We start from the raw sequence: 26,717 nt of genomic DNA on the forward strand, positions 1-26,717 counted from the left end.
TAGGATGAATTTAATACGGCCACAGAGTCTGTAGGATCACACCAGCTGTTTTCATCTCCCCGCTCTGGACTTTTTCTTTATACATATATATCATTTTTTTATATTTAATATATAGTTTTTGTATGTTTTTGGACTTTTTTTTGAGGTTTTATCATCATATATACACATTTTCCTATGCACTTGTGTGTTGAATTGTTGATCATTTATTTTTGTCTGTAGATTGGTGTGTTTCAGAAGCTGTTTTACTGTCATTATTTCACATGCAACATATATGACCCATCTTACCTTTTTTTTTTTTTTTCTTTTTCACATAGTCCTCTCAATTTTTATATAGATTTTTTGAATTTTTACACATAAATAATTTTTTCACAATTTTTATGTTTTTATTTGTGTTTAGTAATGTTGTTTGGATTAAGTATTTAATCTTATAAATTTGCGGCATTTATATTTTATATTTTCACCTTTTAGAGACGAGTGCAGAATTTATTTACCTTTACACCCAGGTATGCAAACATGCAGATATACAAGTATTCTTGCCATTCATGCATCTACAGTCATGGCCAAAATTGTTGGCACCCCAGAAATTTTTCCAGAAAATCAAGTATTTCTTACAGAAAAGTATTGCAGTAACACATGTTTTGCTATACACATGTTTATTCCCTTTGTGTGTATTGGAACAAAACAAAAAAAAAAAAGAGAGGGAAAAAAAGCAAATTGCACATAATGTCACACAAAATTCCAAAAATGGGGTGGTCAAAATTCTTGGCACCCTTTCAAAATTGTGGATAAATAAGATTGTTTCAAGCATGTGATGCTGCTTTAAACTCACCTGGGGCAAGTAACAGGTGTGAGCAATATAAAAATCACACCTGAAAGCAGATAAAAAGAAGAGAAGTTCACTTAGTCCGGGTTCACACTATAATGCGCTGCGGACCGCACAGGAGCGCTGTGCGTCCCCGTTCACCATTTCACGGACGAATCAGGGCCGATTCTATGCCTGAATTCGGCCCTGAAACGCAGCCAAAGACGCACAGCGTTTTTGTGCAGTGCGCACCGCAGCCGCCCCGGAGATATGTGAACTAGCTCCATAGGGAGCCAGTCACATTCTCCTGCTATGCGAATTAGAGGTGCGGAAACGCACCTCTAATTCGCATAGGTGTGAACCCGGGCTGAGTCTTTGCATTGTGTGTCTATGTGTGCCACACTAAGCATGGACGACAGAAAGAGAAGAGAACTGTCTGAGGACTTGAGAACCAAAATTGTGGAAAAATATCAACAATCTCAAGGTTACAAGTCCATCTCCAAAGATCTAGATTTGCCTTTGTCCACAGTGTGCAACATTATCAAGTTTGCAACCCATGGCACTGTAGCTAATCTCTCTGGGCATGGACGGAAGAGAAAAATTGATGAAAGGTTGAAACGCAGGATAGTCTGGATGGTGGATAAGCAGCCCCAAACAAGTTCCAAAGAAACTCAAGCTGTCCTGCAGGCTCAGGGAGCATCTGTGTCAGCGCAAACTATCCGTCGACATTTACATGAAACGCTATGACAGGAGACCCAGGAGGACCCCACTGCTGACACAGAGACATAAAAAAGCAAGACTACAGTTTGCCAAAATGTACTTGAGTAAGCCAAAATCCTTCTGAGAAAACGTCTTGCGGATAGATGAGACCAAGATATAGCTTTTTGGTAAAGCACATCGTTCTACTGTTTACCGAAAACGGAATGAGGCCTACAAAGAAAAGAACACAGTACCTACAGTGAAACATGGTGGAGGTTCAATGATGTTTTGGGGTTGTTTTGCTGCCTCTGGCACTGGGTGCCTTGAATGTGTGCAAGGCATCATGAAATCTGAGGATTACCAAAGGATTTTGGGTTCTACTGTAGAGCCCAGTGTCAGGAAGCTGGGTTTGCGTCCAAGATCTTGGGTCTTCCAGCAGGACAATGACCCCAAACATACATCAAAAAGCACCCAGAAATGGGTGGCAACAAAGCACTGGAGAGTTCTAAAGTGGCCAGCAAGGAGTCCAGGTCTAAATCCCATTGAACACCTGTGGAGAGATCTTAAAATTGTTGTTGAGAAAAGGCGCCCTTCCAATAAGAGAGACCTGGAGCAGTTTTCAAAGGAAGAGTGGTCCAAAATGCTGGGTGAGAGGTGTAAGAAGCTTATTGATGGTTATAGGAAGCGACTGATTTCAGTTATTTTTTCCAAAGGGTGTGCAACCAAATATTAAGTTAAGGGTGCCAAGAATTTTGACCAGCCCATTTTTGTGTTTTATGTGACATTATGTCCAATTTGCTTTTTTTCCTCCCTTTTTTTGTTTTGTTCCAATACACACAAAGGGAATAAACATGTGTATAGCAAAAAATGTGTTACTGCAATACTTTTCTGTGAGAAATACTTGATTTTCTGGAAAAACGTATGGGGTGCCAACAATTTCAGCCATGACTGTATGTATGCAGCTCAAGGCAATAAGCACATATGTATGTATCCCTAGACAAATAAGCACATATGTATGTAGTCCTAGGCATTTATGGAGGCATGTGTTTATGGAAGCATGTAGGTATGTGCTTATGCAAATATGCGTTTAGGCAAAACACGCAAGCACGTGTCAAAGCAAACACGCACTTACGCAATACGCGCCCATGGAGACATGCATTTACGGATCAAGCAATCATGCGTTTATGAAACGTGTTGATGCATGTTTGCATAGATTACGCAATATGTAACTATGCAAACATGCATCCACGCAAACATGTATATCTATGCAACATGCATACACACTTATGCCCACACGTCTATATAAACACATGCTTATAAAAACCTGCGTCTATGCAACACGCATCCACGCAACACGAGCATGCTGCGTGGATGGGTGCCGCTCGTTTGTCAGGCACAGGGCCACGGGGTGGGCGGGCACGGGGGCCACGGGGTGGGCGGGCACGGGGGCCACGGGGTGGGCGGGCACGGGGGCCACGGGGTGGGCGGGCACGGGGGCCACGGGGTGGGCGGGCATGGGGGCCACGGGGTGGGCGGGCACAGGGGCTACGGGGTGGGCGGGCACAGGGGCCATGGGGTGGGCGGGCACAGGGGCCCTCTGCAAACATGTGCCTATACAAGCTTGTGTTTATTCAAGCCATCAAGCATGTGTCTATGCAAACATGTGCCTATGCAAGTAAGCAAGTATTATGAAACATGTATACTATGCTGCACCTGGGCCCATACTAGTTATAGTCAGAATTAGCCAAGTACATAGGCATCCAATGCAGCCTCTATGCTGCTTCAACAGCCTAAGGCCTCTTCCACACCTTTGCGATCCGTCCTGCGACTTGGGACTGCAAGGTCGCCTGATAAGTTATATCCCATGATTTTCAATGAGTACCCTTCACATCTGTGCGTCTTCAAGTCGCAGCGACTTCAAAGCAATCCCTGCATTACCCCGGTCTGACCTTGACCCGACTTGAGTTCCATAGACCTCAAGATTACACAGGCACTGCTTCACGTAGCTGCAAAATCGCATCAAAGTTTCCGCAAAAATCGTGGCAAAATATCACGACTTTCAAGTCGCACAAGTGTGAAAAGGAGCTCAAAACTAAGCTCCTGGGGACACAACTCCTTCAAGTGCACCGATGCCCATGTTCTTTCAAACATGTGCTTAAGCCACATGTATGTATACAACATCTATGCAAAACGTGTTTATTCAAACAAGCGTTTAAGCAACGAGCTTGCAAGCATGTATACTATTGCTGCACCTGCCCAATTGCACTTGGCCCCATACTAGTTTTTACTAGTTCAGCACATATGCATTCCATGCAGCCTTTTTCTGCTTCAGATCAGCCTAAAAGTAAGCCCCTGCAGACCAAATGCACATTATTCTGAAGTTTGCAAGTATGCACCTGTTCAACTGCACCAGACCCCATACTATTTTTGTGCCAAATGCACAGTATTCTGGAGTTTAAAGTGCACTGCTAGGGGTGTATCGACTTATTGTTGTACAGCCCCCCCAGATTAAGCAGTAAGTATGCAGTATATAATCATGATTTGTCTGGTCACACATTTCTCCCATAGTAAGTACTCACACATCATTAGTATCCATGGGCTGCTGTTATGTCTCAAGAGACCCTGCCATCCACATGGCAAACATGGCCATCCCTCCACTTCCTGTCTATATAGAAATAGGCCCCTGCGCCCTCTAGTGGCTGGAGGAGAAACGGCAGCCCATACTCCTAATGGGTACACACAGTTTTAAACACCACACTTCCCCTAGGGGCAACTGAGAGAAGACCAGACAGTCGGATCTCTCTTTTTTTTTTTTTTTTAAAGAGAAAAAAGCAAAAAAAATGCAGACTTACCATTCCTGCTGCAGGACTCTGAACATAACAGGAGTCCAATCTTCATACATCACAGTGGGCTTTGTCATAAAAGACCTTCAGGGACTGGGTCCCCCCTAATGTGGGGTCCACCCCCCTGGACCTGTATAGCACCCTGCAGGAAAGCACCTTGGTCAGAACAAACACTGCACACGGTTCCATTACGTAGAGTCAAGTGCCGTAAGGCTGCATTACAGGCGAACCTCGAGGAATCTTCTCTCCTTCCCATGAGGCTCAGGTACCATCCATTTTGTCTGACAGCTTTTTCGAATGGATTCGATTGAAGTCCTTGATTCTCAGTAGAACCGTTCCAGACCTCCAAATATGCTCCAAGAGCACATGTATCACATCAGTGACCACCACCTTACAGACACTGGTGAAAAAAATGGAGGCCCTTCCTGGGTAGGAGGGGTTATATAGGGGAGGACTTCCTGTTTGATTATCTGCCAGTGTACATTCACCAGTAGGTGGTGTATAACCCATATAGTCATTATTATGGTTATTCTGTGTCCCATGATTTACGATAAAGGAAGCTAGTTATAAATTGGGGCAGTCATTTTTGTTTAGCTTGTTTGATATGGTGCTTTCAGTTGCCATTGTGTTCTGCTGGGATTCTTGTGTATCCCTATGCCTTTAAGGAGGAATGGGCTCCCTCCAAGCATACCTGCCCATAATGTTGATCTTCATCGTGTTTTGGTTAAGTTTAAACAATTCATTTGGACCAATCTGGTCCAAGCAAACTATTTACTTCACTAACATATGTAGCTGTCAGCACTATATGAACTATATAGCACTGTGTTCGACACTGGGAGAGGAACTCCCAGTCTCGCTTCCAGAACAAACTTGAGTCGGGCTGAGCCAGTGCTGGATTTATAAGGGGGCAAAAGGGACAACTGACCCCTGGAAGAAGGGGTACCCCCCTTTATACAAGAATTATATAAAATATACAAAAATGATATATAAATAATAAAAATAAATAAAATCATAATATAACATGTATAATAAAAAATGACTTTCTTTTATTAAATGTATCATGGGGAAGTAATATTTTGCCGGCCATTATCTGTAAAAATGTTTACTCTGGACTGGTATATTGTATCAGTTTTAAAAAATTATTTTGGTGGCTGAAGCGAACCACACAGAGCGCTGCGTGTGCATGCGTGACCTCAGAATAACGTTGTGTCATGCATTTTAAAAACGTGGGACAGTCACTGAGAATGTAAACCAACTCTGTGTATTAGGACCCTTCCCAAACCTGAAGTGCCCCGGGCCCCCTAAGGTCTAAATCTGGCTCTGGGCTGAGTGTTGCTCAGCCATTCACAGGGAGCTTTGTATTCTATAAGTAGGATCGTGATGTCAGCTGCCTCAAGCTTTAGCATATATAATATACATTTGATCTCCTTTACAAATTGATATTCATGCCTTCTAACTAATAAAAAATTCCCCTGGAGACATCTTTTCAAAATCATATTACAGACTGAACTCCAGGAAACTTGAAGATTCTCTCTTGAGAGAATGCAAGGCACTGCTTGTTTAGGTCTAGAGGGCATGTAAAATGCTGGTACTCCCCTCTAGACTAAGCAAACAGTTACCCCCTGCAGTACAAGAAATCAGGAATAATCACACAGAAACTAAATCTGCCAACTTCACAGCTTCTAATTTTATTTTAAGCACAAAACAGCTACCTAATAGTGACTAAGCGAGAGATCTTAAAAACTGCTATGGTCAGGGGCAAGACTAGAATGCTAAATAGACTGGAGATAATATAACATTTTAAACATAACAATGCACATAGGGCACCTCTATTTTGCTTTAGTACTAACCCTCAGCACTTGCTCTAAGTTCTCCAGCTTGCTGTGCAGTCGATGATTCTCCTTAAGGGCAGAATCTCGTTTTTCAGTTACCACAGATAAGTGTCTCTTCAAGTCAGCATTTTCAGCTTCAACCTACAAAAGCAGATTTAGCATCATTCACACTAGCATAATTAAAAAGTTCTGTTATACTAGTGGTCTCCAAACTGCGGCCCGAGGGCCGGATATGGCCCTTAGCTTGCTTTTATCTGGCCCTTGGGGCACTATTCCTCGCACTGACACCAACGATGGGGCACTTTTTCGCACAGACACCAACGATGGGGCACTATTTTTCCCACAGACACCAACGATGGGGCACTATTTTTCCCACAGACACCAACGATGGGGCACTATTTTTCCCACAGACACCAACGATGGAGCACTATTTTTCCCACAGACACCAATGATGGGGCACTATTTTTCCCACAGACACCAATGATGGGGCACCTTTTTTTCCCGACAGGCGCCAATGATGGGGCACCTTTTTTCCCACAGACGCCAACGATGGGGCACCATTTTTCCCACAAACACCAACAATTGGGCACTATTTTTCCCACAGACACCAACAATGGGGCACTATTTTTCCCCACACACACCAACAATGGGGCATTATTTTTCCCACAGACACCAACTATAGGGCACTATTTTTTCCACAGACACCAACGATGGGGCATTATTTTTTCCACAGACACCATCGATGGGGCATTATTTTTCCCACAGACACCAACGATGGGGCACTATTTTTTCCACAGACACCAACGATGGGGAACTATTTTTCCCACAGACACCAACGATGGGGAACTATTTTTCCCACAAACACCACTAATGGGGCACTATTCCTCCCACAGACACCAACGATGGGGCACTATTCCTCCCACTGGCACCAATGATGGGGCACTATTCCTCCCTTGGCACCACCGATGGGGTTGTATTCCTCCTGCTGACACCAACCATGGGGTACTATTCTTTCCACTGACACCAACCATGGGGTACTCTTCCCTCCCTAATATTAAAGATGAATTGCTTACTCCCACTGACACCAGGAACATTTCTACTCCCACTGGCCACAGTCCAGCCCCCTAAAGTCTAAAGGACAGTAAACTGGCCCTTTGTTTAGCAAGTTTGGAGACCCCTGTGTTATACCAACATGTATAGGAATTAATGCCTACCTGTGCTGCCCACTTTACTGAGCCACAGAGTCGTGAATTTTCTTCCACGAGGCGTTCATTCTCGCTTTGCACCTCTTGAAGTTTGATTTCCTGTTCGAATTTAGAGACAGCAAAAGATCTGATTAAATAGTGTAATATTACCACTAGAATTCATTTACAGTACTTTTGACAAATGTGTAGCAAACCAAGATTCTCATCGTAGATTTAACAAACGCCAAAAATATTTCTTAACAGAACCTTAGAAAACTGTCCCCTCACTTCTATATGGAAAGGGAGGGAAAATCTGCAACAGAGACACAGACAGCAATAAAATGTTAAGCCTTCCCTACTCTGTATTTCTGTCTGTTTTGCTGATAGAGACTTTCCCTATTAGTGTAGGCTATATAGATTTAGAAATGCCCAGGTTAGGGCCTTGTTCAAGCTTTGTGCAGTTATCTGCGTTTCCTCACGGATAAGTGCAGGTAACTGAAATGACACCTAGAAAACAATAGCTTTCTATGTGTCATGCTCACACCAGAACACTGTATCTGTGTTCCAGAGATGTGTGATATTATGCAACGTGTTTGCATAATATTGCATAAGGCACATATAAACGTGTGAAAACGCACATAAACGGAACATGCTACTCACCAACAACAATTTGGTCTAAGATCACCTCTGCCGTTTTTATTTTTTTTTCTATACACGGAAAAAGACCGAAAATCTTGAAAAAAAATTATATTTTCTACTTTTTGTTCTAAAAAAAATCCAATAAACTCAATTTTAGTCATACATTTAGGCCAAAATGTATTCAGCCACATGTCTTTGGTAAAAAAAATGTCAATAAGTGTATATTTATTGGTTTGCGCAAAAGTTATAGCGCCTACAAACTAGGGTACATTTTCTGGAATTTACACAGCCTTTAATTTATGACTGCCTATGTCGTTTCTTGAGGTGCTAAAAAACCCCCACAAATGACCCAATTTTGGAAAGTAGACATCCCAAGGAAATTGCTGAGAGGCATGTTGAGCCCATTGAATATTCATTTTTTTTGTCCCAAGTGATTGAATAATGACAAAAAAAAAAAAAAAAATTACAGAAAGTTGTCACTAAATGATATATTGCTCACACAGGCTATGGGCATATGTGGAATTGCACCCCAAAATACATTTAGCTGCTTCTCCTGAGTATGGGGATACCACATGTGTGGGACTTTTTGGGAGCCTAGCCGCGTACGGGGCCCCGAAAACCAATCACTGCCTTCAGGATTTCTAAGGGCGTAAATTTTTGATTTTACTCCTCACTACCTATCACAGTTTTGAAGGCCATAAAATGCCCAGATGGCATAAACCCCCCCCCAAATGACCCCATTTTGGAAAGTAGACACCCCAAGCTATTTGCTTTGAGGCATGTTGAGTCCATGGAATATTTTATATTTTGAAACAAGTTGCGGGAAAGTGACAAATTTTTTTTTTGCACAAAGTTGTCACTAAATGATATATTGCTCACACAGGCCATGGGCATATGTGGAATTGCACCTCAAAATACATTTAGCTGCTTCTCCTGAGTATGGGGATACCACATGTGTGGGACTTTTTAAGAGCCTAGCCGCGTACGGGGCCCCGAAAACCAATCACCGCCTTCAGGATTTCTAAGGGTGTAAATTTTTGATTTCACTCTTCACTGCCTATCACAGTTTCGGAGGCCATGGAATGCCCAGGTGGCACAAACCCCCCCAAATGACCCCATTTTGGAAAGTAGACACCCCAAGCTATTTGCTGAGAGGCATGGTGAGTATTTTGCAGCTCTCATTTGTTTTTGAAAATGAAGAAAGACAAGAAAAAAAATTTTTTTTTTTTTCAATTTTCAAAACTTTGTGACAAAAAGTGAGGTCTGCAAAATACTCACTATACCGCTCAGCAAATAGCTTGGGGTGTCTACTTTCCAAAATGGGGTCATTTGGGGGGGTGGTTTGCCACCTGGGCATTCCATGGCCTCCGAAACTGTGATAGGCAGTGAAGAGTGAAATCAAAAATTTACGCCTTTAGAAAGCCTGAAGGCGGTGCTTGGTTTTCGGGGTCCCGTGCGCAGCTAGGCTCCCAAAAAGTCTCACACATGTGGTATCCCCGTACTCAGGAGAAGCAACAGAATGTATTTTGGGGTGTAATTTCACATATTCCCGCAACTTGTGTCACAATATAAAATATTCCATGGACTCGACATGCCTCTCAGCAAATAGCTTGGGGTGTCTACTTTCCAAAATGGGGTCATTTGGGGGGGTTTTGAACTGTCCTGGCATTTTATGCACAACATTTAGAAGCTTATGTCACACATCACCCACTCTTCTAACCACTTGAAGACAAAGCCCTTTCTGACACTTTTTAATTACATGAAAAAATTATTTTTTTTTGCAAGAAAATTACTTTGAACCCCCAAACATTATATATTTTTTAAAGCAAATGCCCTACAGATTAAAATGGTGGGTGTTTCATTTTTTTTTCCCACACAGTATTTGCGCAGCGATTTTTCAAACGCATTTTTTGGAGAAAAAACACACTTTTTAAAATTTTAATGCACTAAAACCCATTATATTGCCCAAATGTTTGATGACATAAAAAAGATGATCTTAGGCCGAGTACATGGATACCAAACATGACATGTTTTAAAATTGCGCACAAATGTGCAGTGGCAACAAAATTAATACATTTTTAAAAGCCTTTAAAAGCCTTACCACTTTAGATTTACAGAGGAGGTCTACTGCTAAAATTACTGCCCTCGATCTGACCTTCGCGGTGATACCTCACATGCATGGTGCAATTGCTGTTTACATTTGACGCCAGACCGACGCTTGCGTTCGCCTTAGCATGAGAGCAGGGGGGACAAGGGTGCTTTTTTTTTTTTTTTTTCTTTATTATTTTTTTGCTTTTTTATCTTATTTTTTAAACTGTTCCTTTCATTTTTTTTTTAAAATCATTTTTATTGTTATCTCAGGGAATGTAAATATCCCCTATGATAGCAATAGGTAGTGACAGGTACTCTTTTCTGAAAAAATTGGGGTCTATTAGACCCTAGATTTCTCCTCTGTCCTCAAAGCATCTGACCACACCAAGATTGGTGTGATAAAATGCTTCCCCAATTTCCCAATGGCGCGGTTTACATCCGGCGAAATCTAAGTCATAAAATGCTCGTAGCTTCCGGTTTCTTAGGCCATAGAGTTGTTTGGAGCCACTCTGGTCTCTGATCAGCTCTATGGTCAGCTGGCTGAATCCCCGGCTGCATTCTCAGGTTCCCTGTTGAGACAGGAGAGCCAGAGAAAAACACTGAAGACGGTGGAGGGGGGAGCATTCCCTCCCACTGCTTGTAAAAGCAGTCTAGAGGCTAATTAGCCGCTAGGATTGCTTTTACATGAAAGCCGACCGCTGGCTGAAAAGAATGATACCTAAACCTGCAGGCATCATTCTGGTATAACCACTCAAAGTCATGAATGGCGTACCTGAAGACAAAAAAATGGTCAACAATAAAGCACAGTAAACGGTAAAGTATAAAAAATTGCATACCTGAAAAGCAAACATGATAAAACATAATAACAATAAAACATTGCAGAATAGAATACAGTAAAAAAGAGCAGAACAATAGAGAGAGAAGAGAGAGAGAGAGAGAGAGAACAATAAAACGACAACTATTTTTTTTTATTTTATATTTTTGTTTGTGTTTTTTTGTTGTTTTTTTTTTACACTTTTTTTGTAACTGTAACTTTTATAACTGTAACCGATTCCAGGTTCGGGTCTCTCAAAATGCGATGGCATCTTGGGAGACCCTGTGAAAGTGCGCCTAGTCCGTGGAATGCTGTACCCTACGCTAATACTCAACTAGTGTATGGTAGCGTTCAAAACATTCACTAATGCAAAGACCAGGATTGTCAGGACAGGAGGGACAATAATAGCGGGTGTCACGCCTATATCCGCGCTTGCTGCAGACACAACATCTTTTTTGGGGGGGGTTCGTAGGGTAGGGGTACTCGGGAGGACATAAAGAAAATGCCTCTCATGCAGCCGACTGCATTTTGTTGGGGATGTGAATGGGGGAAGTATGGGTGCTGCAGAAGTGGTGGGTTCCCAATTAGGATTGGCGAATGCAGCAGGAAGGGCATTATGGGCACGACGGGCCTGTGTTTGTCTTTCTGGTGGCAGCGGGACACTACTTGTGCTTGGCACCTCACCAGCTTGAACTGCACTTATGGGACTCGCCACGTCACCAAGTGTTACTGCAGTGCTGGTTTGACTACGACCGGGGTGTACTAGGCCACTGGTGCTTGCCAGTTCACCAAAACGCTACCAAAAAAACTGTTAGCGATCGCAGGGATCAGGCCTGACTCTACAAACGCTGCAGTTATGCGTTTAGTGTTTTGTAAGTGTCAGTGATCGATCGATCGATACTGCACTTGGGTGGGGTGGGCTGGGTTGGGCTGGGCGGAGGGGCAAAACGCAGGTGCTAGCAGGTATCTGGGCTGATCCCGCTAACACTGCGTTTTTGGGAACCCTAAACTGCTGGGGACGCTATTATAGATCTGATCGGATCAGATATTGATCCATTCAGATACTATACCACTAAGGGAGGTGTATGCTGCGTGCGTGGGTGTTAGCGGTACTGGCACTAACCTGACGCTGCCTGGGGCTGGTGCTTGCCAGTTCACCAAAAAAACTGTTAACGATCGCAGGGATCAGGCCTGACTCTGCGAACGCTGCAGTTATGCCTTTAGTGTTTTGTAAGTGACAGTGATCGATCGATACTGCACTTGGGTGGGCTGGGCTGGGCCGGGCGGAGAGGCAAATTGCAGGTGCTAGTAGGTATCTGGGCTGATCCCGCTAACACTGCGTTTTTGGGAACCCTAAATTGCTGGGGATGCCAGTATAGATCTGATCAGATCAGATATTGATGCGTTCAGATACTATACCATTAAGGGAGGCGTATGCTGCGTGCGTGGGTGTTAGCGGTACTGGCGCTAATCTGACGCTGCCTGGGGCGACGCATATCACCGCCGGGTGATCAGGGGGCTAAACCTTTATTCTGTAATAAACGGCGGGTGCCCTGACACTATAAAAAATAAACGAACTAACCAGCGTCACCCGTAACGGTTATACGGTGATCAGTGGTGAAAGGGTTAACTAGGGGGCAATCAAGTGGTTAAAACATTTATTAGGTAGTATATGGGGGTCCCTGTCGCTATAAAACGCTGACGGCGAACCTAAATATTTACCTCCCTAACTAGCGTCACCAGTGACACTAATACAGCAATCAGAAAAATGATCGCTTAGCGACACTGGTGACGGGGGGTGATCAAGGGGTTCAAACTTTATTGGGGGGGGGTTAGGGGGGTATCCTAGACCTACAGGGGGCTAACACTAACTGCCCTACCACTTCTAACTGTCACAAACTGACACCATGCAGTAATCAGAAAAAAAAAAAACTGCTTGGTGTCAGTGTGACAGGGAGGGGGGAGGGGGGATTGGGGGGTGATCGGGGGTGTAAAGTGTGCCTGGCATGTTCTACTGTGTTGTGTTGTGTTTGTGCACTTACATTTCAGTCTTCTCTCCTCGGCGCCGGAACGGAAACTGCCGAGTCGAGGAGAGATGACATCACATCCTCTGCCTCTGTGTACTACACAGAGGCAGGGGATGATTGTCATTGGCTGGGAGCGATCTCGAGGGGGGGCCACGATCGGATGGCCTCCCCCTCATCTCTGAACGCTTCCAGTCATTAGCCGACCGACGCTGGCACCGGGGGGGGTCCGATCGGACCCCCTGCCCGCGGGAAGGCAATCACGTACCAGGTACGTGATTTTGCCTGCCCGTGCCATTCTGTTGACGTATATCGTCGTTAGGCGGTCGGCAAGTGGTTAATCATCATTACACCAGTCATATGGTGACGCTGTACTGCTCTTATGTAAAAAAAAAGGTTGTGAAAAAAACTAAATTTTATTTAATTTCTTCATTTTCCAAAAATGTGTGACAAAAAATAACAATTTAAAAAAAACTCACCATGCCTCTTACTAAATACCTTGGACTGTTTACTTTCAAAAAGAGGTTATATTTTGGGGGATATTTGTACTGTCCTGGCAGTTAGGGCCTCTAGAAATGATATGGCCATCAGGATCAATTTTCAAATATATGTATCATAGTTTGTGGACTCTAACTTTCACACCCACTAAATAACATACACTGATTTGGGTTTTTTTTTTTAACCAAAGAATGTAGCAGAATACATTTTGGCCTAAAATTATGAAGATTGATTAATATATTTGCAAAATTTTATAACAGAAACTAAGGAAAACTTTTTTTTTTTTCAAACTTTTCAGTAATTATAGAACAAAAAGTAAAAAATCCAGTGGTGGTTAAATACTACCAAAAGAAAGCTCTATGTGCCTCCCCAAAAATTATAGAAGTTTCATTTGGGTACAGTGTTGCATGACTGAGTGAGTGGCATTCAAAGTGTTACTGCGCTGAAATCTGAAAACTGGCTTGGGCTGGAAGGGGGTGAAAGTGTTCAGTATTGAAGTGGTTAAAATGGGATGTCGAAGCACACATGTAATTACTGTTTTTTTACTTTAGGTCTTGGGCTGGGTGATGGAGCAAGCGGTCACAAGATTTCATCAGTTGTGGCGTCTACGCCCCCCCCCCCCTTTTTTTACCATACAATAACAACACTCCTCCCTGTATAGCCGAGCAACCTCTAGGCACCATTTTGCAGGGTCTTTTTCCCGCTTTTCGGCCCTAATGGGTCCTCTGGCTTCTCCCTCTCGGGTTGGTGTTGTGTGTGTGGGGGAGCTGGACCAGAATTTATGGGCTAGGCACTTCCTTGCTCTTGAGGTATACCTTTATGTTGAACTCTCTGGCTCAAGCAATTTGGAAGCAACCTTTTGGGGCACCTTCATGCTTTTTAATCAGCAACAATTGTTATTCCAGTTTATAATACTGATTTTCTTGTTTAAACTATAACCCTGAAGAAGGAGAACTACATATCCACTCCGAAATGCGTTGGGTACAAGAAATATTAGCCCATTATCTGTATTCTGTTTCGAATGATAATACTGGAATGTTCACTTTAAATATGCTTTTTACCAAATGTTTTGTATTTTTCATACTTTAATAAATATATATTTTTTCATATTAGAATTTTCTTTATAATCTTTGTGCCTTAAAAGTCAGTCACCAGGGGATTTTGTTTCATTTTTTGTAAATAATGGATGTGGCACAACCATTTGCCCAATTATAACCGACTTACCTCTGAAAGTTTTTTTACTTTAGTGACGCTTTAACCTAGAGATACCCAAAAGATGACCACCCATACTGTATACAGGGGGTCCCCTAGTTACAAACATCTGACTTACAAACGACTCCTACTTACAAACGGAGGGAGACAACAGGAAGTGAGAGGAAATCTATCCCTAGGAAGGGAAATTCACTCCTGTAAGAGCTATTATGGGGAAAAGGTACCTCCACTGATGCTTTATCAGCAAGGCTTGTTTCCACAACAACCCAAAATTTTCAAAATCCAACTGTCATTGGGACAGAAAGTGAGGTGAAATCTTCTGAACAGGGGCACACACAGCAAAACAAATGTTACAGGGGTGTTAACCCTTCCCTATGCTATCCAAAAAGCTTAAAAATAGTTTTTTTGGCTGGAGCTACACTTAAAAAATTTACCTGTTCCGACTTACAAACAGATTCAACTTAAGAACAAACCTACAGTCCCTAACTTGTTTGTAACCCGGGGACCCCCTGTATAGTGAAAAGATCTAAAAACTTGCAAAAAACTGAAAATAAAATTGAACCTGAACCATTAGGTTTTATTTAAGTGTCCATCTATCCCTTCTGGTGAGCTTGAATTTGTGACTAGTGTTAAGCTGGCCATGCATAAAAATTTCAGCCAGTTCGGCGCCGGAATGGCAGAATTTTGATCCATGTACTGCCACTGTGGTTGAACAGAAGTCAATCTACCAATTAACTTCTGTTCAAGCATCTAAAATAAACAGGACAGTTGATCAGTGCTACAGGCTGTAGACTACAGCACTGGTTCTCAACCTTAGTCCTCAAGTACCCCCAACAAGCCATGTTTGCAGGTTTTCATTTATCTTGCACAGGTGCTTTAAATCAGAGTCAATGGCTTGGTATTTTGAACAGCTATTTTATCTAAGAGAAATTCACAAAACATGGCTTGTTGGGGGTTCTTGAGGACAGGGTTGAGAACCACTGGACTACAGCACCAAACTGTGTATTCTAACAGAAGGGAAGTCTTCTCTCTGTCAGAATACAATGACACAGTGGGGAGGATTTCCCCATCCACCTCGAATGTGTGGATAGGGGAATCGGCGACTGACTAATGAATGGGCAGCTTAATTCTCTTCTAATACCATTTGTCCACGTTAGCATATATGTTGTCCTACTTGGGACTTGTCCCTTTTACACATGAAACCGTTTATATATTTTTTTTTTGGTGATGACCCTATATTTTGGCCAATTATTTTTTGGCCTTTCTGGAGCTCATTTTCTTTGGAAAACTCACATTTTGAAGTGCCAATTCATTACTTTAATAATTAGTTTGAATAGCTCTTACATTATTGCTATTTGGCAATCAGTCAAATATAATTTCCCTTTTCAGATGCATTTTAAATTTTGATTTTAAAGCCAAGCTGATATTTCTTGTGATATTTCCACATTTTGTTCTTCCCCTGAATATTAAAAATATTACTATAAAATATGTCTCTGACCTAGAAAATGGAATCTGCACGTAGGAGTTTTAATGCCAAGAACTCTTCTTTCAAGACATCTCTCATACTAATTAAATATTTGCTTTCAAGTGCAGATTTGCTTTGGAATGACAGTGGTATGCATATCAAGATCTAAGCAGTGGGAAAAAGTTTTTAACACAAAAAAGAAATTCTGTCACAGAAACATTTATGAAAAAAAGCTCACCACACAAAAAATGGGAACACTGTCACACAGGTCTTTTAATGAATTGCGTGTAAGCAGAACTTCAGGCTGTCCTCTAAAACTAAATATGCACTTACTATTACATCCTTCCAATGAAAATAACCAACCTAAGCAGCCCGGCAAAATCCACACCAAAGAAATTGTAGTTCATATTGAAAGGTTTAGTCCACAAAGTTTTATGCAAATAGAAGGTAAAATCAGCGCAAAAAAATACTAAAACCCCGCCAAAATGCAAGCTGGACACTAGAAGATTTTCACAAAAAGTCTAGCTGCAGTGGGTAAGTACCCCTGACGAAGTCCTGTGTGACGAAACGCGCCGGGAGGACTCCACTGCCGCCATTTTAAACACACAAGCGCTTTTTTACCTTGAGATGTAAGTGTTTCTCTTTAAATAAAAAAATTTTTTTGGTTTACGGAATTACACTATATGGCCCCTTCTTCATTTTATGTGGGTTATGTCCGAGGACGCTTAAGCTTCTATATGGAGAAGATGCCCCTGGGAAAGAACCACTAGGATTCTATCTTCAGTTCATCCTTGGTGTCCCCCCTCCATTGCCAGTGAGCAATTTAAGCCTGTTTGACCCATACAGCATACGCTCTGTGGGTCCCAACTTTCTGGTAAGCCTCCATTCATTCGGGTGGTGGTTTTGCACAAGTATATACCAACACATATTGGATTTTGTTTGAAGGTTTCCACGATCACATATTTTGGTGTTCATTAATGTTGCAACAAGTTTGGTTATCGCATATACTAACTACTTACTGTGGGTCCAGTGCTTTCAGTACGCCTCCACTCAGTTTCGGGACAGTCTTTTCACTATTATATTTGTTGATTCACATGGTGACCTTAATGGTTTATATCATGATGGACTTTTTACGTATTTAACATGGACATTCATCAACATGTAATATTTTTTGACATTTTTTCCTTTTATTGCATGTGTTATTGCATTATTCCTTTCTCTATATTTTTGCATCACTTTTAGCGCTACACTTGGTTGTAAATGAAAATTAACAACCTAAGCAGCCCGGCAAAATCGACACCAAAGAAATTGTAGTTCAAATTGAAATGTTTAGTCCACAAAGTTTTATGCAAATAGAAGGTAAAATCAGCGCAAAAAAATACTAAAACCCCGCCAAAATGCAAGCTGGACACTAGAAGATTTTCACAAAAATCAATGACAAATGATAAAAATATAAGTGCAGTGCAATCAAGCAATAAAACACAGTCCAAAATGCTGGTGAACAACAAGTCCCAGAAAGATGAAAAGATGACTCCACCGATGAAGATCAGCAATTTCAATAACGGTGACAGACCCTCCACCTTCGATATAATTTCTACGTTCACCTCAAAGCATGGACTCATGCAAGCAGGTCCCACACAAAAGATAGGTAGCAAAACAGATCAAGTAGAACTCCTCCAGATTGATATTCTCAGTGGGGGCATCAAACCGTATGTATATAAAGAAAAGGGAGATGTAAGTGCTCACTGTGCAAACATTTAAAATTTATTTAAATCCAAATATGGACTACTCACATGAGTTGAAAATGATACAGGCATATAGCACAACCGTGTCCTGTTTCTTTCAAATGATGGCAGCAGGTGACGTCAATCATGCGTGGCTCCTCCCCGTATGCGTTACGTTTGTCAGAACTTCCTCAGCGGGGCAAGGCAGCCCAGCAGCTTACTTATAGTGTTCCGTTGTCATACCAACGGACTACACAAACAAGTGGCGATATGCGAGGCTCGTAAATAGACATAAAATGTAAAATAGCAGCCAGTCTGTGCTCCGGGCATCAGGACAGGCCCTAATACTATCATATATGCAAATATATTACTAAAAATGCAATTAGTTCAAAAATAGACATATAAAAGGAAAAAAGTATTTAAAAAGTATTTAAAAAGTATTTAAAAAAGTGTTCCCAGTCAGTCCACTGCCCCTAGCGGAAGATCAGCGTATCTAACCAGAACACATGCATGTATTTTAATGTAATAGATCTCACCCGATGCCATCCTCCAAAACATCACAAAAATTCTCACTTTCATTTGAAATTCATAAAAATCAAAATATCTCATTATTTAAAAGAAAAAAAAGGAAATTAAATTATTTGTCGGAAATAAAACAGTATAAATCAAAGTCAAAATTTAACCCTTCGGGCGTTAAAACTTTAGCCTCCACAATCCAGAATGATTTTCTTTGGCTGATGTGGCGGATATCATTACCACCCCTCCAATGTCTGTCCACCCTTTCAATACCCCAAAATTTTAGGCATCTAGGATCCTTATTATGGCATTGTCTAAAATGTTTAGACATGCTATGGGTCCTGAGGCCCTCTTTAATATCATTAACGTCCTCCCTGGGTCGGGAGGTTCAGCTTATATATTGGAGTCCACAAATGCACTCCAACATATAGACCACTCTACGGGTGCCACATGTAATAAGATTCTTGATTTTATAAGACCTATTAGTGGAACGTTTTTTATGTTGAATTTGCACGGTTTGCAAGCTGGATACCATCCACAAGCATAAAAAAGCGAAAGAAAAGAGAAAATTCTATTTTCCTTAAATATGGGTGGGTCAATGACTCCTGGGGCAATCACATCCCTAAGGGTGGGGGCTCTTTTGTAAATGAATTGGGGGCGTGGAGGAAGGACTGTTTCCAGTATTTTGTCCTTCCTCAGTACCTCCCAATGTTTATTTACTATCCTCTCAAATTGCTTGTGTTTAATATTAAAATCCAGAACCATTTTAAATTCATATTTAGCATCCTTTTTATTATTAGAATCCAAGATCAAACTAGTTCTATTCAGGGCATCAGCCCTCTCTATCTCATTCTGAATTTGGTCCTTTTGATAACCCTTTTGGTGGAATCTGCCAAGATTTGAGATTGGGCTAAAAATGACCGAATGAATCCCGACTGGAGCTAAAAAAGACCTTTCAGCGGGTTTGGACAAAAAGGGTTTTTAAAATATCAAGTGTTCTAACAAATTTTTTCAAATTAACATAAGTCTGGAATTTGTTAAAATTCGGAACTGGAGCGAATTTGAGTCCTCTATCAAGAACTCTTAATTCGTAATCTGATAAATCAGTGCCGCTAATATTGTAAATACCAGTACCTAGTGGGACCTTGTCCTTTTTAATTGTTCTCCTTCCTGCTCTCCTTCCTCGCATTCTCATCTTTTTCCAGTGGGGGTTTGTATAGAAGGTCCCCACTATTGGGGGTTGGGGTTCCCTAAACACCCCCCCCCGCGCCTCATTCATCTCTATCAGACAAGGGGGCTTATTTGTAGGGGCTATTATTAGTAGGAATGGAATTCTCATGATGCTAGTACTCATCCCTCCAACCAGTATATTGAGTGTTATTTTGATGATAACCTCCCCTAGAGCCAGATGGATTGTTGGGTTTACCTCTAGACATCCGACTTTGTTGATAATTAGCATTATCATAGAAATGCATATCCAAAGGAGGTGGAGGGTAGTGAGTACCAACCCTCCCCCCTACCATTGCTTCCACGTCCCCTTTGTGGATAAAAGAGACGGTTTTGTTGAAAGTTATTGGATGGTGTGCGTGGTTTTGGGGCCAATACAGGAGTACTAGGTTGATTCGGCAGCCTCACTGGAGGAAGGGATTTTTGTACCTGGTCAGTATTGGAGACATTAGCCTGCCATTTAAAGACCTCTTTACGTGAAAAATTACCTGAATCTCTGATAAATTTTCCCTTCTTTTTTATTTGAGCATCTTTATCCCATTTGGTCAATTTTTAAGTTCTCCTGATAGTTGGTAAAAATCAGAATGATCCTGATGAGACTCCATTTTTACTTTAATAACTGTAATCTGTTTCTCCAGAGTTTTCATTTTTCTTTGTTTTCTCTTCAATAAAAGGTCCATAAGTTCTAGACCTTTCTTGCTGAAAGTGTCATACCACTCCTGTAAAGACTCATCGTCTAATAGGCCATGTGTTCTGGTTAGATACGCTGATCATCCACTAGGAGGCAGTGAACTTACTGGGAACACTTTTTTAAATACTTTTTAAATACTGTACTTTTTTGCTTTATAGGTCTATTTTTGAACTAATTGCATTTTTAGTAATATATTTACATATATATGATAGTATTAGGGCCTGTCCTGATGCCCGGAGCACAGACCGGCTGTTTTATGTTTACGTTTTATGTCTATTTACGAGCTTCGCATATCACCGCTCGTTTGTGTACTCCGTTGGTATGACAACTTAACACTACAAGCAAACTGCTGGGTGACACCATGGCCCCGCCCCGCTGAGGAAGTTCTGACGAACGTAACGCGTACAGTGAGGAGCCACGCACGGATGACGTCACCCGCTGCCATCCTTTGAAACAAACAGCACACGGTTGTGCTATATGCCTGTATCGTTTTCAACGCATGTGAGTAGTCCGTATTTGGACTTAAATACATTTTAAATGTTTGCACAGTGAGCACTTACATCTCCCTTTTCTTTATATACATACGGTTTGATGCCCCCACTAAGAGTATCAATCTGGAGGAGAAGTTCTACTTGATCTGTTTTGCTACCTACCTTTTGTCTGTGACCTGCTTGCATGACTACCTGTTAGCTCAGGAGTCAATGCTTTGAGGTGAGCGTAGAATTTACATCGAAGGTGGAGGGTCTGTCACCATTACTGGAATTGCTGATCTTCACCGGTGGAGTCATCTTTTCATCTTTCTGGGACTTGTTATTCACCAGCATTTTGCACATAAAGTTTTAGACACAAATGTTTTTGGCAAGTAAAAGAATATAATACTTTCTGCAAACAAATGGACACCCTTGATTTTCATCTGTTATCCTGGGATGATGCCTGCAGCTACAGACATCCCGGTATCTTTTTTTTCAGCCAGCAATTCCCTGTTTTGTAAAAGCCCTCCTAGCGCCTGATTAGTAGGCTGGATTGCTTTTACAGGCAGCAGGAGGGGACATCCCCCCCTTCCCACCACCCACCGGTGCCTCACCAGGCTCTCCTGTGTGATTGGGGAGCCCAGTATCCGATCCAGCAGTGCTGCCGGGTTACCATAGAGTTGGCCAGGTGGCCATCTCTATGGTCCTGGGAGGCCAAAAGCGATGCTATGATGTCACTTCCGGTTCTGGTAGATGTAAACACTGCCCTTTTTTTTCTGGAAAGCAGAGATCAATGTTTTTTTTTTATCTCATGCTTTCCAGGTTAGAGGAGAGATCTCGGGCCTTATAGACCACAGATGTCTCCATAAAGAGGACCTGTCATGCCTTATTTCTATCACAAGGGATGTTTACATTTCTCGTGATAGGAATAAAAGTCATCCAAAATAAAATTATTAAAATTAAATAAGGGACAGTGTAAAAATAAAACAGAATATAATTAATGAAAATGTTTTTTGAAGCATCTCTCCGTGCAGAGGCGAATGCATACGTAGGTTGCGCCTGCATAGGTAAACGGTGTTCACACCACACATGTGAGGTATCGCTGCAAATGTTATAGTGAGAGCAATAATTCTAGCACTAGACCTCATCTAACTCTAAACTGTCAACCTGTAAAAAATGTTAAAGCATCGTCTATGGAGATGTGCGCAATTTTAAAGTGTGAGATATTAGGTATCTATTTACTAAGCGCAACATCTTATAACTTTTTCTAAAAAATTGGGTTATATATTGTGATTTTTTTATGCATTAAAAGTCATTGAAAACATTTTTTCCAAAAAAATTGTGTTTAAAAAACAGCTGCGTAAATATCGTGTGACATAAAAAAAATGCAACACCCACCATTTCATTCTCTAGGGCCTCTGCTTAAAAAATATATACAATGTTTTGGGGTTCTGAGTAATTTACTAGCAAAAAAATATGATTTTTACACGTAGGAGAGAAATGTCAGAATTGGCCTGAATGGCAAGTTGTTAATTTTCACCCATATAACTACCTTAAAGCCTAGTACACACGAAAAAAAAAAACAAAAAAAAGTCTGCTCCGGTCGGAGCCGTTGTACTTAAGATCCAAAGTTAGTACAGCGATTTCCCCCCACTGAGCTGTTGTGTTCTGACAGGGGGAAGGCACCTAGAACACTCAGATCAGCGCTCTCAGCCATTGGCTGAGAGCGTTGATCGGGAGCTGGGCATGCTCGTCCGACAGAAGCCGTCCATTTGGGACCGTCTGCCATACACACGGCTCGAATTGAACAGGTCAATGTTGCCTGGCATTCGGCCCATGTGTATGGGGCTTAAGGGCTAGCACATTAACTAAAGAAAATGTCAAGTATAAATAACAGTCATTTTCTTACCAATTCTTCACATCTCTTCTGCTTCTTCTTTACCTCTTGTTCTAATATTTCACATTCTTTCCGCTTTCTTCTTAGTTCAACTTCCTTAAAAAAACAAAGAAATAAAAATGTGCTTACATGTCACAAGGACCAATTTATCCCACTACAATCCACTCTGGATAGGCTTTTGAAATTATCCTGTAAATAGCTATTTAATACGGTGTAACAAAAACTGAGTGCTACTTAAAAGCTTGCCAGACAAAGTAAAGCGCCATTAAACTCACATCATTAAAAACGGTCAGAACATGCTGTTCATACTCATGCAGTCACATAGTCCTTTTCTGTATTCTGCAAAAATCTGGTTGATCCTGTTTACGGTTTCTCCCTCCTTGCCTGTGCCTCCTCTGCAGCCTAAGATTGTGTAGACCAGCTGTAGCCACCTCTACTGAGCATGCTCCTGTTTTAGTTCCCTTTTAAGCTGTTAATTTCCTATTTTCTCATATCTGTGCAGTACACATGACTATAGAGTCCCACACATGGACGTATGCACTATGGATAAAATGGCAGCCCACTCCCTCCCTCCTCCATGGCCACTAAACTACATACAATGGGGACTGGATATTACATGTTGATTGAAGAAAGCATCATCTCCCTGTAATTCTACACACATAAAACAATAGACACAGGCTGGAGGAGCATGAAACAGGCTGTTATTGCCAGAACCTCCCTCTAGATAGCCCACACAGTTTTCTTTTTCCAAAAATAATAAATATTTGAGTTAAAATACATAATTGCATGACGATTTAAAACACATTTACTTGATTTTATTTTTCCTTTGTATTTCAAACACTGTTTGTTTTTGAACATGTGGCCGGTAGCAGAGGCTCTTCCCGCCAATGTTTCCCTGCAGATGGGCTGGGAAAGAGCTGGGTCACGAAGCTGTATATAAATTATTAAAAAAGGTCCTTCAGTTTTCTTTTTAATTAAAATTCATACAGTGCCATCAACCAAAGAGAAGGGATGGTGTAAATTAAACAGCGTGTGTTTAGTATCACTAAAAAATTACTAAAAAAATTCTAGAATTAAACAAAACTAGAATTACACCAAAAGCATGCTGGCCAGAGTCAGTAGATCTAAAATCACCACAACTCCCTCAAGACAAAAAAGCAGAAGTAAATAAAGATTTTACAGTTATAGTAACAAATATAAACAAATTGAAACCCCAAAATGTATTCACCAAGAGCGCCTATCTGGGGAGAAACTAGGTTTGAAACTATAGTACCAAACATGCAAGATACCATTTATCATAACAGAAGTGAACACAAAAATACCAAACAGAAGTGTTTCTAAATTGTGCACTAATCACCTATATTTTATTCCTATTAGGGAGATTCACGCTTTTTATTTGCCCTTGTGCTCGTTATCACAGAAAGTGAAATTATAAAGTATATTACTATAAAGTAAGTATTATGCTATAAAGTATTTAGTGAAAAACAAACTAAAACTTGAAAAAACAAACAAAATAAAATCTATCCTGAACCATTAGATTTTAACCAGTTCCGGACTGATAAAAATCAGTGTTAGGGTAATTAGTCTTAGGCCCAGCTAGGTCTAGGGATCCCCCCTAACCCCCCCCATAAAGGTTTAACCCCCTGATCACCCGGCGGGTGATCAAAGTTAGGTTTTAGCGTCAGATAGGGTCTGCGTCGCCCCAGGCAGCATCAGATTAGTACCAGTACCGCTAACACCCACGCACGTACCATACGCCTCCTTAAGTAGTATAGTGTGAAGGGATCGATATCTGATCTGATCAGAAATATATTAGTGTCCCCAGCAGTTTAGGGTTCCCAAAAACGCAGTGTTAGCAGGATCAGCCCAAATACCTGCTAGCACCTGCGTTTAGCCCCTCCGCCAAGCCCAGCCCAACCCAGCCCACCCAAGTGCAGTATCGATCGATCACTGTCACTTACAAAACACATAACTGCAGCGTTCGCAGTCAGGACTGATCCCTGCAAACACTAACAGTTTTTTTTGCAGCGTTTGAAGCAGTCGCTGACAGTCACGTGCTTTTTTACCTGTGAGTCTCACTACTGTACCAGTAAATTTAAAGACCAAAATGTGATGTCAAATCAAAGGTACAGTAGTGAAGAGCCTACATGTTTCTGAGCACGACAGATAGTGAAGAGGAAGTCACTAATCTGTCAGATTCAGGCTCAGAACACGAACCTGTAGACAGCAGCGGCACCCTGACAGATAGCTCTGACGACGGAGTTGTGGTCCCTGCCAAGGTCAGGCGTACCAGACCCCGATCTTCTTTTGCTGTCGTTGAGGTGCAAGAACCGCAGGGCTCTCTTATGGAGCAGAGAGCCAGTACTAGCGTCGCTATTCCTTCTGGTGAACTGGCAAGCACCAGCGGCCTAGTACACCCTGGTCGTACATCCTGCACCGCAGTAACACTTGGTGACGTGGCGAGTCCCATAAGTGCAGTTCAAGCTGGCGAGGTGGCAAGCACAAGTAGTGTCCCGCTGCCACCAAGAAGAAAACAAAGACATGCCCCTCTAGTCCATAGTGCCCTTCCTGCTGCATTCGCCAATCCTAATTGGGAACCCACCACTTCTGCAGCACCCGTACTTCCCCCCATTCACTGGCCAACCCGGAATTCAGATGGAAACAGTTGATTTTAGGCCACTTGATTTCTATTCACTGTTTTTCACCGAAGATCTATATAGATCTATTGTGAACCAAAGCAATTTTTAAGCTGGTCAATTCATCGCCGCTAATCCCCAGCTGACCCTTGCAAGAGATTGGAGACCTATTACGGTCTCCGAATTTAAGTCCTTCCAGAGCCTATCCCTCCTCATGGGCGTAACTAAAAAAAGTGAGTTGCGGTCATATTGGTCCACTGACTGAATTCACCATACACCCGTGTTCTCTGCCTCCATGACCAGGACACGATACAAGCAGATCTTGCGGTTCATACATTTCAAAGACAATGAACTCTGTCGTCCTCGGGGTGACCCTGGATTTGATCAGCTCTACAAAATTTGGCCCCTCGTAAACCACTTCAACCAACGTTTTGCAGCCTTGTTTACTCCCCATCAAGTTGTCTGCGTTGATGAGCCCCTGATTAAGTTTTCTGGCCGCTTGTCTATCAAACAGTATCTTCCCAGCAAGCATGCCAGTTACGTGGTCAAGATCAGTGTTAATTTCGTCAACTAAAACATTTTGGTCGATTAAATGAATATTATTTTAGTCAACTAAAACTAAAACAACGGAGATGACTAAAATACGACTAAAACTAAAATGCCATTTTATTCAAAAGACTAAAATGGGACTAAAACTAAAATGCCATTTTAGTCAAAAGACGAATGCCCTGTACACACGATAGGATTTTCCGATGGAAAATGTGTGATAGGACCTTGTTGTCGGAAATTCCGACCGTGTGTAGGCTCCATCACACATTTTCCATAGGAATTTCCGACACACAAAGTTTGAGAGCAGCCTATAACTTTTTCCAACAACAAAATCCGTTGTCGGAAATTCCGATCGTGTGTACACAAATCCGACACACAAAGTGCCACACATGCTCAGAATAAATTAAGAGACGAAAGCTATTGGCTACTGCCCCGTTTATAGTCCCGACATACGTGTTTTACGTCACCGTGTTCAGAACGATCGGATTTTCCGACAACTTTGTGTGACCGTGTGTATGCAAGACAAGTTTGAGCCAACATCCGTCGGAAAAAATCCTAGGATTTTGTTGTCGGCATGTCCGATCAATGTCCGACCGTCTGTACAGGGCACAAGACTAAAACTAAATTGAAATTTGACTTCAAAATTAACACTGGTCTGTGGTGTATGTTTATACCTCAATACCATAATAAATAACATATTAGATTTTTCACTCCAGCAGTATATGATTAGTTTGGAAATTGTAGAAAAATGTTAACTAATGCATTACAATTTAATTACACCCATTCAATTTTAGACAACTTAAATGAGTTTTAGTCGACTAAAATGTACTGGAGATTTTAGTCGACTAAAACATAGGACATTTCAGTCGACTAAAATGTACTGGAGATTTAGTCGACTAAATAC

The 26,717-nt window shown here is 41.7% G+C and overlaps 1 protein-coding gene across 9 annotated transcripts in view; it reads right to left on the bottom strand.

Annotated features, from left to right (window-relative positions):
- TSPOAP1 (TSPO associated protein 1) overlaps positions 1–26,717 on the bottom strand; it is a 381,255-nt gene that overhangs the window by 184,740 nt on the left and 169,798 nt on the right. For all 9 annotated transcript variants that reach the window (XM_073616534.1, XM_073616531.1, XM_073616535.1 and 6 more), the window contains 3 exons: positions 22,641–22,724; positions 7,391–7,480; positions 6,195–6,317 (listed from right to left, as the gene is read on the bottom strand). In XM_073616534.1, coding sequence (XP_073472635.1) covers positions 6,195–6,317; positions 7,391–7,480; positions 22,641–22,724 — 297 coding nt within the window. The remainder of the gene's footprint in view (positions 1–6,194; positions 6,318–7,390; positions 7,481–22,640; positions 22,725–26,717) is intronic.

This window comes from Aquarana catesbeiana, linkage group LG02 (assembly GCF_042186555.1).
Source record: "Aquarana catesbeiana isolate 2022-GZ linkage group LG02, ASM4218655v1, whole genome shotgun sequence".
NCBI classification, from domain to species: Eukaryota; Metazoa; Chordata; class Amphibia; order Anura; family Ranidae; genus Aquarana; species Aquarana catesbeiana.